The sequence below is a fragment of the Polistes fuscatus genome, unplaced genomic scaffold (genome assembly GCF_010416935.1).
Source record: "Polistes fuscatus isolate 324 unplaced genomic scaffold, CU_Pfus_HIC Scaffold27, whole genome shotgun sequence".
NCBI lineage: Eukaryota > Metazoa > Arthropoda > Insecta > Hymenoptera > Vespidae > Polistes > Polistes fuscatus.
Genome location: NW_025113104.1, coordinates 1,577,135 through 1,588,380, shown reverse-complemented (window position 1 = coordinate 1,588,380; position 11,246 = coordinate 1,577,135). Strand labels below are relative to the sequence as shown.

The 11,246-nt window shown below is 33.3% G+C and overlaps 3 protein-coding genes across 3 annotated transcripts; 2 read left to right on the top strand and 1 right to left on the bottom strand.

Moving 5' to 3' along the window:
- Positions 1 to 579: 579 nt before the first annotated feature.
- LOC122518903 (two pore potassium channel protein sup-9) lies at positions 580 to 2,559 on the bottom strand. Its single transcript, XM_043638049.1, has 5 exons — positions 1,982 to 2,559; positions 1,760 to 1,915; positions 1,232 to 1,575; positions 1,023 to 1,141; positions 580 to 945 (listed from the first exon to the last, which is right to left on the bottom strand). Exons 1-5 carry the CDS (start codon positions 2,106 to 2,108, stop codon positions 678 to 680), a joined length of 1,014 nt encoding a protein of 337 aa, XP_043493984.1. The 5' UTR covers positions 2,109 to 2,559; the 3' UTR covers positions 580 to 677.
- A 1,777-nt stretch (positions 2,560 to 4,336) lies between these two features.
- Positions 4,337 to 6,343, top strand: LOC122518876 (RNA polymerase II subunit 5-mediating protein homolog). Its single transcript, XM_043637992.1, has 4 exons — positions 4,337 to 4,829; positions 4,986 to 5,315; positions 5,474 to 5,897; positions 5,965 to 6,343. Exons 1-4 carry the CDS (start codon positions 4,649 to 4,651, stop codon positions 6,341 to 6,343), a joined length of 1,314 nt encoding a protein of 437 aa, XP_043493927.1. The 5' UTR covers positions 4,337 to 4,648.
- Positions 6,344 to 8,103: 1,760 nt separating this feature from the next.
- Positions 8,104 to 9,722, top strand: LOC122518875 (serine/arginine-rich splicing factor 4-like). The gene is made up of 3 exons (XM_043637991.1): positions 8,104 to 8,236; positions 8,635 to 9,016; positions 9,476 to 9,722. The coding sequence occupies exons 1-3, from the start codon at positions 8,104 to 8,106 to the stop codon at positions 9,720 to 9,722; spliced, it is 762 nt and encodes a 253-aa protein (XP_043493926.1).
- Positions 9,723 to 11,246: the final 1,524 nt, after the last annotated feature.

Genomic DNA, 11,246 nt, shown 5'->3' with positions numbered 1-11,246 from the left:
ACTTTTCATTTATTTTTCTTTTCGATTTTAAATAATTTTCTATCGTTCGTCAGTCTTTCGTTATACTTAAATTTACTATTGATTTTAATTACAAATCGCATAAAAAAATACCATCTTCGAACAAACCGGTACGTAGCATACAGATACATACAATTTCCAGTAATGAAATCGTAGATAGATGTAAAACCGATTACTCTTTCCCCATACAATGTTAATAAATATCGAATATTGATTTTATTTTCACAACAGGATGATGATCATCATCCATATTCGTTTCTTTCAAAATAGTTCAATAATCTTTGAAGTATATACGATTAATATCGTCACACTTTTTTTTCTAAAACGATCGATTCTTGGGTGTAAAGAATTTCATCATAATTAGTCTTACAATTGATTATGAAATTTCGGATCGACATCCGACGAGAATATTATTCTGATTCGATATCTGTCCTTATGGCAGTGTCCTATCCGTGTTTGATATCTTTCCCCCCCCCTAGTTTTCTTTCCTTTCATTTATCATTTATTCGTTTTATATTTGGCGCGTGTGTGTGTTTTTTTTGTTCTTTTCCTTTTTCTTTATCTTCTTTTATTCGAGTTCAAACATCGATGCCGAGAAGTTCTCGGCTGTCGGCCTTGGAAAGTCGACGACGTAAACTACGACGACGAAACTCCTTCCATCAGACGGATGCACGTTTAACGCGAAAGCTCGCCGAGGTTGAGGGTGGTCTGTAACCTTGGTAACCAGAAGAATCCAACAATTCCGAATTTGTTGGTCCAAGACACGTACACGAACACACGCTTACGCAATCGTCCGTATCGTGAACTATCGGCACGAGATTGGGCAAAGCTTTGCCATTAACAGCAACCACTTCGCCATCTAAGGTTAACACATGATCGGCTGTTATTTGCAATTCGTTATCCTCCCGACGTGGATCTCCGGTATTCCTAATTGAAGAAAAAAAAAACAGCTAAAAAGATTTGTTTCCATTTGAATAAAATGTTAAGTAATTGATTATTTATACATTGTCATGAAACGTAGAACCAATAGATTTATACTAGCAGCGACAACCGCTAAACCGAATAAAATGAACACCAAACTTAGAGCCACGTAACCTGGTTTGTTTGAAAGTGCATGATCGTTCTGGAAAATAAAAAATATAAGAGAGGAAAGATAATAGATTGGAAAACGTATAATTATTCGTTTGTTAAATAATGAATCGAATAAATTTACCTGCAAAGCAACGAAATCACCGAAACCAATGGTCGTTAACGTGACGAAACAATAATAGAAACTATCGAAGTAACTCCAACCCTCATAACGTGAAAATACCGCAGCACCGGTAGTGATTATTATACTTGACAATAATCCAGTAGCCAACATTAGGTTCATTTCCGTAGCATCGTTCTTTTTACATCTCATGTAAGTCTTTGCTCGTCTGATAACAACCGAAGCAAATTTGTTTAAACGTTCGCCAATACTTTGAAACATTACCAGGCCAAGTGGTATGCCCACCATAGCGTATGCCATACAAAATGCTTTGCCACCAATGGTGACTGGAGTGGAATGTCCATAACCTTGACAAATAAATTTCATCAAATTTAATACTCATTTAATTATTTTTAAAGAATACAGAGAGACAAATAAATAAATATCAAATGTCTAACTATGCGAATTGAGGTATTAAACAGGTGAAACACTACCGTGTTCCTGAGCATAAATTTAATTAAATCTTTGAATAAAGATAAGAGTATTATTTACCAATCATAGCTAGAACAACTGTAGCAAAGTAGAAGGCACCAGCAAATTTCCATTGAGGACCCGCTTTATGGGGTTTATTTTCAATAATTACAATCTCCACCATACGATAATCCTCCTCACTAATGTTATACTTTTTCATCATGTTACGGCGTATATCTAAAAAGTATATACATAATAGACAATATTAATAAAAACAAAAATATATATATTCAATAATCTTACCCGATAAAAATTCCCGACGTTTTCTTTCGGTGTCCGATTCAAGTGCATCGAACACCGCAGCACCAATCAAAAGATAAATAAATGTGCACACTACCAACGATAAAGTTCTAACGTTCTGTCTCTTCATCTTCGTTAATTAATTAACAAGATAAAATTAACGTTCCAGATAGATGAGAACTTTTGTTTGAATTATCTTTAACAATAATTTCACTCGATTTTGATCGGAATTTTGCCAGTCACTCGTCAAAGAAACACATAACGTCCATTGAAAAACACTCAACACTCGATCATCATCACACTCCATCGGGAAATACTTAAACAAATTTTGATCATTTCGATTAATTTTCAAATCATTCTTTTCTTTCTAGCGTCCTTAAAAAATCATAAACTCGTGCGTGCACTTGTCTACAAACGTACAGTTCACACAATGTGCTTCTTGAACCCTCACAACCCAGACGAGACTCATGAAGTATTGATCGGTCCAACCACTAGAAGATATACTCCATGGAAATATGAAACACGCCTAGTGATTTCTCCATAGATATAAATTGCTAGTGGTAACGGTATGTAACTGTAACAGACGCCAGTAGTTTATGCTGCTGTAAAATCAAACAGATTTATCTTCTCAGATAGACGACAAGTTATCGATCGTTGCATACAACTTTCTGATAGCTATGAAAGATAATTCAGGGGACAACTATTCTGCACTCTTTACCGACCATCACACAATCTCACTCTACACTTTATTATTATTAAATTACTTTATTAAAAATAAAATGATAAACGAGAAGTGAAACGTGATTAGAATCGAAATAACATGGAACCTGTGAACGAATAAAATACATTAAAAATCCATTAAATATATATACAAAAAAAAATTATGCGCGATGCTAAGGGGAGAAGAATAAACAGATTAAAATTAAACATTTAATAATACATTTAATTATATAAATAATTACCTTATACTATACTTTATTGTAACTAAGTCCTTTTCTGGTTCTCTTTTGGTCCTCGGCTGGTCTAAAGAAAACTACAGCTACCGACTGTCGATTATTTAATAGTAAAAAACTACAAAATATTATAATATTTTCTTATATATATATTATTATATTATTATATATTATATATTATTATATTATATATTATTTTATTATATATATATTATTATAATATATTATAATATTATACATCAATCTCATTTTACATAAATATATCTTACAGATCGCACATTAATCAATTTTTAAGTAGCTTCATTTAATTATGTTATTATTATCTTAACTATTAATATCATGTTGATTATTAAATAGATCAATAATGTCGTCATCATTAATTACTGAGACAAGAGGTTTATGGTAACTATAATACGACACATGAACGTTGGTAGGTACGTGGCTTACGATTCGTGAAAAAATCGAATCAATGGTTGTACCATACCTCGTCGTCCCCAGTGTTCTACCAGAAAAAAAATCCAAATTAAATTCGGATTTTATACGTCGCAGCTTTAATTTCAATAATTTTGGACTACTTCCTGGTATCTGTAAATACATAAAAGTTATTAAAAAACATATTTAAGAGTGCTTATTAATTTCTTTTCTGTTATTGCGGTTTTATGCCAACTTTTTTGTGCTAATTATTTAAGTAACAACGCTAACGATAGTTTTAAACTGTTCACTAGATAACGCTAGTTGTATTAAAAAAAAAAGTTTAATTTAGTAATAATTTAATTCTGGTCTTCACTAACTAAATATAAAAAAAAATGAAAGAGACAAGAAAAGTTATAGGAGATATGAGAGATCAAATGAATGTTAAACTGTCTCCCCATTGAAAGTTAAAAATGTTTATATATTATGATAGCAAAATTCTTTTGATGAATATTAATTGAATTATATTAATCCAGTGCATGAATTAATTATCGAGGATATACTAAATGTTTATTAATACGTAATCTTTGAAGGGTCCTTCAACGTTATTATCATGACTATTATATAAAGTATAAAAGGAAAATAGAAGTAGTTCGTTAATGTTTCGAAATTAACGCGATTATCGTATTTTCCAGGAAACCAGTGGACCTCTTTCTTCCTGGAATCATAGCCTTGACCCACTTTCAAGTTTCATCTTTGTTATAAGATAAAGTTAAAGTTATAAGAGTGTAGATTATTCGCCGAAGAAATATCAAAGCGAATCGATCGATCGTTGATCCATAAAAATTCATACTACGAGAGAAAAGATATTGTTCTTTTTACTTTCTTTTATCCTTTCTTTTTTTTTTCTCTCTTTATCTTTTTTTGCTTTTTACGTTAGAACACGTTAAATATAGAAGATGATCGATAAACGAGTCGTTGGAAAGGTAAACGCGGCCAAATTCTTTCATCGTCGAGTTCGCTAACGACGATCAAAGAACAATAAATCTTCAAGTTTGTGACCCGATGATAAACGAAACTATTCGAAAAGTTTTACCACAAAAATATATCCGAGAAAAAGGTAGAAAGATTTCAGCAACGACTTGGTAACTCATTACTACCCGGAATAAGATAAAGAAAAGAAAGAGACTGGAATGAAGAAAAATATTTCAAAAGGAAAAGTATTTAAGAAATTTTTTTGTCGAAGAAACTATGCCAACTACGATTCAATTAATATAACAATGGAAAGGAAACACGTCAAAGCATAATGGCACCGTCGACGAAGAAACTGAATGAACGTAAAGTCACGAAGTACATCAAACAAAATCCATACTCTCGTGGATGGTGTTGCAATTGTCACTGTACAGGTGTTCGGCCAAATTATCGCCAAAATATTAACGTTGATGAATTAATTTGGAAACTTTTAAATATCCAGAAACATAACCAAGGTGATGATCAATAATATATAATACTATCATAATTTAAATGATTATTTTATAAAAGTATAATAAAATGTTGAAATAAAATACTTTGAAGCGAACACGTTTTAAAAGAATGTTTACGTTTTAATGTTGAATACATATGTATGCGAATTATAATTCCAGTCACGAGAAGAACGTGGCCACTATCTAGAAGAAGAATGCCACGCGAGAGAAATGTGCATTATCGGAATTTAAGTTTATCTCCGTACGAGAGAGATTCGATATCACGTGTTAGCTCGGAATCCGGAACACCCTCTCTGGAGAATCTAACCGAACCGACGGATGTTTCCAGTGGTTGCTCGGCTACACCTAATTTCGCTAACGATGATTTCACTCATTCCTACGTGGAAAATATTGGTCCACAATGTTCGATAGATACCAACAGAGCTTTGTTGAACAAAAGTTCCATCGTCGAGATCATTAACAATTACATCAAGGCTGGCATCGAAGAAGGTTTCTTCCTAGTTTTTATTTTCTCTTTTAATCTTTATTTGTTAATTATACATTATAATTATTTATTTTACAAATGATATTTTTGGTCATTTGTTTTTTTGTTCATTTACTTCCCCCCTTACATAATTAATAATCGAATTAATTTGGTTATACTTTAGGTAAACGACAAGCAAAAATGTATATTCGCAAGGCACTCAGATTCGGCGTTAAATCAGGATACTTGATCCCTGCGGATCCTCAAGGCCAAGTACTTAAAATATCTCCTACCTTGGCAAACCCAAGACAAATCGAGACGCAGCTTCGTAAAAAAAAAAGATATACCCGTAGAGTCAATGGCGACGGCCTTGAATTGGTTCAACGAAAGATACGAAAGAACACTTTATCGCGAAATGTACAAAATAGTGACGAATCGACCAATAGGAAACCTAAGCGAAAAGATTTGAAACCCAAACGTCAAGGTGTGAGAAAAAACGAGGAGAAATCGAAAAGAAATAACTCCGATAAGGATTTAACTGACGACAACAAAAAAATAATAAAAAAAGATAAATCGAAAAATGATGATCGTCCGAAAAAACAAATCAAGTTAGTGTCTGAAATTTTAAGTAAAATATCTCTTATATATAATATAATTTTTCCTATTTTTTTGCAGAACGGGAAGAGTCGAAAAACGAGGAAGAAAGAAACAAAGAAGGGGCCGGAAAAGGTCCCCGAGAAAAAAGCGGAGTAATTCGAAATCATTCGAGAAAGAAAATCTACAAAACGAACTTGACATTCTTAATGATAAAAATAATTTAGAAAATAAGGAAAAGTGTCAGAATGTAGAGGAGGAGGATGAGGTCAAGGACGATTCTAGCGAACTCATTGGTTGTTCATTCTCAAAGCATCGGACTCAGCTCCTGGCAAATCAAGAAAACGAGACGAGAAACGACGACGACAACGACGACGACGACGACGACGAGGAAGGAGAGAAGTATGAAAATAACGAGGATCAAGTAGACGATTCTGTTTTAAAGAGAAACGAGGGATGAAAATTCTTTAAGAATAAAAGAAGAAAAAGAAATCCCTTTTTCTTCTTTTTTTTTTTTTTTTTTTTCATTTCTACCAAATTCTGTTAACGCAAACTCGACCTTTCCAAACCAATTTTTTGTAATCCTTTTCTTGTCAGTTATATCGGGGGGGGTTTCTTTTATTTGATATACACGTAATCTAAATAAATTCTATCACCTTTTACTCTTTTATCAAATTTTGTGAAACATTTCATATGTTATATAATTTGTCAAGATTTTTACTCAAATAAATAAAAGGAAAACGTGACTTTCGCCTTGCCATGCCGTTTTGATTCGCTGATATCGGACAGTTTTTTCATTTTCATATGCGAACTGAAGTCAGACGAACATTTCGAGATTATTTTTTCGTACGTCAAATGTTAAATAAGATCAAGAAGAAATGTTACAAATCTGTTAACTAATCGCGGCTAAATCGGTCATATCAATTTCAATTCACGTCACTTTTAATTTTTATTTCTCTTATTAGATTATTTAAAAATTTCTAATCTAATATATAAATACAAAAGTAAACTCTTTGTGCACTTTTAAAAGACTTTAATACGATTAAATCTAAAGTTAATATAACAAAATCGAAGTGTATAGAGACGACGTTGGATTAGTTATTCCCATTCGTTTCAAATTTACACAAACGAAGTTATGTAAGTACATTAAATACCAAATCTAATATAAAATAATCCTGTTTATATATTTAAATTTGGATTATGATCAATTTGGTGCTGGCTTAAAATAATAAATATATAATAATTCGTATAATTTATGATTTCATAAATTTCATCACGAAAAAACAGTAACAGCCCGAATTGAGAATTTTTTTATTTAAAATTAAAAAAACTTTCTTAAATGTGATAAATTATCGAACCAACGTAATAATGTAACGCGTATCAAACGATCTATCCATAAAGATACGAACACGCGCATGTGTGTATGTGTGTGTGTGTGTGTGTACGAGATATGGCATGCCAGTGACCTATATATTCAGGTAATAATTTATTCCTTAAGGTCAGTAGTCAGTGGCATCGATTCTTTTATATCATATCCACCTTTGTCGATACAACAACGTGTGCACAGCTTTAAATTTAATTTCACAATATCCTTTATTCGATAATTTAGGCTTCAAATGAATACAAAAGTACGAAAGAATAATAACGAATAATTATCATCGTTAATTTATCAACAAAGAATATCGAAAGAAAATAATTTTCTACGTAACAATTATCTTCGAATCGAATTCCTTATCATTTCTCGAAATATTTATTATTAATTTTTATTTCAAACGTAATATTTCTATTTAAAAATTTTTCGTTGCAATATTAACAACATTTCAACAGATTCGTATTCGTTTGTTATCGACTTATAAATTTCTCATAACTCTGACGTCTAACGCGGGGCAAAAGTAAAAAAAAAAAGATATAACAAGAAACAAAAAAGAAAAAAGAAAGAAAAGAATAAATAAAATATAATAATAATTTCGTCTCGATACAGGTAGCTCGGCTAAAAAAAGGGGGAATTTTCATCTTCGGTTATTTCATCGTAAAATAAGGGGAAAGAAAAGAGGAGATAGAAAAAAGGCGGAGTTAAGAGAAACGAGCTTTCGTCAAGGTAAACGAACAGAAAAAGAAAAGGAAGATAAAAAATAAAAAAAAAGAAAAGAAGGAAAGGAAGGAAGGAACTACGGAAGAGGTCGCGAAGGTTATCGTCGGGGTCGTGTCTGTTAAAGAAGAATGGGATACAGAAGGAACAGAAAGAGGAGCAATGGTCGTCGTTCCAAGTTACACAGTGTCAGACAACGTCGTCGTACCTCAAAGAATCATTCTTGCTTGTCGTCCTGTGTACACAGATGCGTGGGTGGCGAAGGTGAGCTCCTTTCTCTAGGAACTTTCTTTCAGTAACTTTCTTGCAGTAACTTTCTTGCAGTAAAACATCGATCCTACGGTAATTAATTTTCGCTTAACACGATTGGCCGCTCGCAGAAAGTAACTAAATAAATTCAAAGAACTCTGCGATATCTTCCTTTTTTACCTTCTCTCTCTCTCATTCTGTCTCTAATTTTTTTATTACCTTTCCCCCCCCCTTTCCTATCCTTCTCGTTAAACGAACTATCGATTCATTATCGTCATGCTTTAGAAATTACCATTTGCAAAAGAAGAAACTTTCTATAATTGAATTTGATTAGTAAATATATTTCTCTAAATTGAAATTGAAATTAATTAAATAGAACAATTAGTAATGTAAACGTGTTTCCAAACTCTCAGCATTAAGGAAAATGCAAATGATGAAAGCCCTGGATTTTGGAATCCAATCCGGATATCTTGTACCAACGGATAAAACTTATAGAATTCTTCATGTATCTTCCGATCTGTTGAGAAAACAAACGAGAAAATCTAGAACGAATTTAATGAGAAATTACAGAAGAATAGGATCCTCCGATGAGGATTCTTGGAATTTACGAGAAAGAGAAAAGAGTGATGTTGGAAGGAAGAATCGAATGAATCCGAAATTTGAAGAATATCCGGTACAAGAAGCGAGACGTAGACGATCGAGAAGTAAAAGAGGTCGTAGTCGTAAGAGATCACGAAGCCGATCACGAAATAAACGACGTAGATCTAAGAGAAGACGTAGCCGAAGTCGTAGAAGGTTCGTATTTTTAATATCAACTTTTTCAACTTTTTTATCTAGATTGTTTTATCATTTCTTATTATATCTTATATACCACAATCTGATTTTAAACAATATTTTGCGGATATTATTGCAATATGTTCAAACAAATCGTAATATTTGAATTTAGTCCAGTATCGAATTTAACGTGATACTTATGTTACCGTTTTAATTAAACATATAACATATATTATGTGTTATTTATGTAGATTAATTAAATAACACATCGTGATTTATTTCATATAACAAATGTTTATATATATTATAAAATAAATCTTTTCCATTCGATGACTTAACTTATTAACATAATTGTAGATGCATGCGAGATATAAAATAAAATAGAATATATAATCACGAAAATAATAATAATAATAATTATTATTATTAAGAACAGAAAACGAGGAAGAAAAATGATCAAATTTTCGCATACATTTACAGTTCAGATAATTCTGAGAAAATTGGAGACGATGAGGACGATTACGAGCAAGAGGAAAACACTACAAAGAAAAATTCTCGTAACGAGCATACAACGGATAACAACGATTCGAGAAATTCACGCTCGAAATCTCCAGACGTTGACAAAACAAACATTGAGAAATCTCCCGACGATATCTCCGACGTTTCTCTCGATGATGATGATTCCGATGACGAAGAAGATAAAAACAACAAAACCAACGCCTCGTAATTTTAATTTTCAATCATTCTCTACATTAATTATAGCCGCGATCAAAATTCCTAAGTATTGTCCACTTCTCCCCAATGCAAATTATTACCAACGACGTATCTATGTTCAAACAATTAATCATTAATTAAATGAAATATATACCTATTCTTCCATGTCAAAATAATCATACATATATCATTCATATACAAACTAATCACTCAACATATATACATATCAATGTATCCCGTTATGAATACATCATCGAATACATCATAATTACTATGATTACACCTATCGCGTGTATCCCATATTCTCCTCCCGTGATATCAAGCGTGACAGGAAAGACAAAATAGAGAAAAATACTGAGGGAGGAAAGATACGTGTACCCACTGTGAAAACTACCCCCTCGTTCATTCCTTCGATCCTTCTCGCATACTACCGACCTTGAAACGAACTAACCGATGGAGACAAAAAATCGATAAACCAACGGACAAGATCTACGATTTACGATCGAGATTCTCTCATCCAGATTTCATCGAGTCACTCTCTTTCCCTGAACTTCACTCTTTGACCCCTTCTCATTTCCCTTCCTCCCTACCCCCTATCTGTCTCTCTCTTTAGATAGCGCACTCTACACGCTTTTATCCGCATATCCTGCAGACCTCATCTCTCCCTCTCTCTCTTTCTCCCTTCCACCCTCTTCCTCCCCCTCTTCCTCTCAAAGCCACCCTCTCACGCAGTAGCAGCAGCAGCAGCAGCAGCAGCAGCAACGGTAGGAGGGTAAATTCGGATCGATCGAAGACCGGCTCTTCTCGTTCTCTTGCATAGTCCGTCGACTCGGTTGCAACCGAGTCGTTCCTTCTCACAATTCCAACTGATGCTAGGACTCGACTCGTGCGTCGACCGATTCGACGATTGCGCACCACGTGGCTACGGATTCGCGCCAGGTTCTTTCTCTTCTTCCACTAGCCAAACCACCCCACCCCACCCCATCCCATCCCATCCCATCCGATTCCCTCTTCGTGAAACCCCTCTATACCATCCCTAATACTACCACCAACGAAGAGAACTCTTACCAGATGCACCCCCGATACGCCCTCGCAGTCAGCGTTCTTCTATTGGGTTTTCAAATAAGTGCGGATTTTTTGCTTGGCATATAAGTGATCCTTCCTGTTTAAAAGTAGGAATGAAAGTGAGAAAAATTCGGGAGGGGATGTTTCTTTCTTCCCAGTAGGTTTTTGTTAAAATAAACACCCTCGCTTTTTTATTGTTTGTTGAAAATATAAAATTATAAAATTATAAATTGTTTAAATTTATTTTAATAATTTTTTTATATACATATATATATATTTTTGTTAAAGTAACCGCACTTATTTGCCAATCCAATATTTTAAAGACGGATTTTTCTAAAACCATATAAACTATAAAACCATACAGCGGCCAGTGACCGCTTTTACGTAGGTTTTTGTGAAAGTAAACAACCCCGTTTAGTTGAAAACCAAAAAATCTACACTTATTTGCAATCCAATATTAACCACCCCCTCT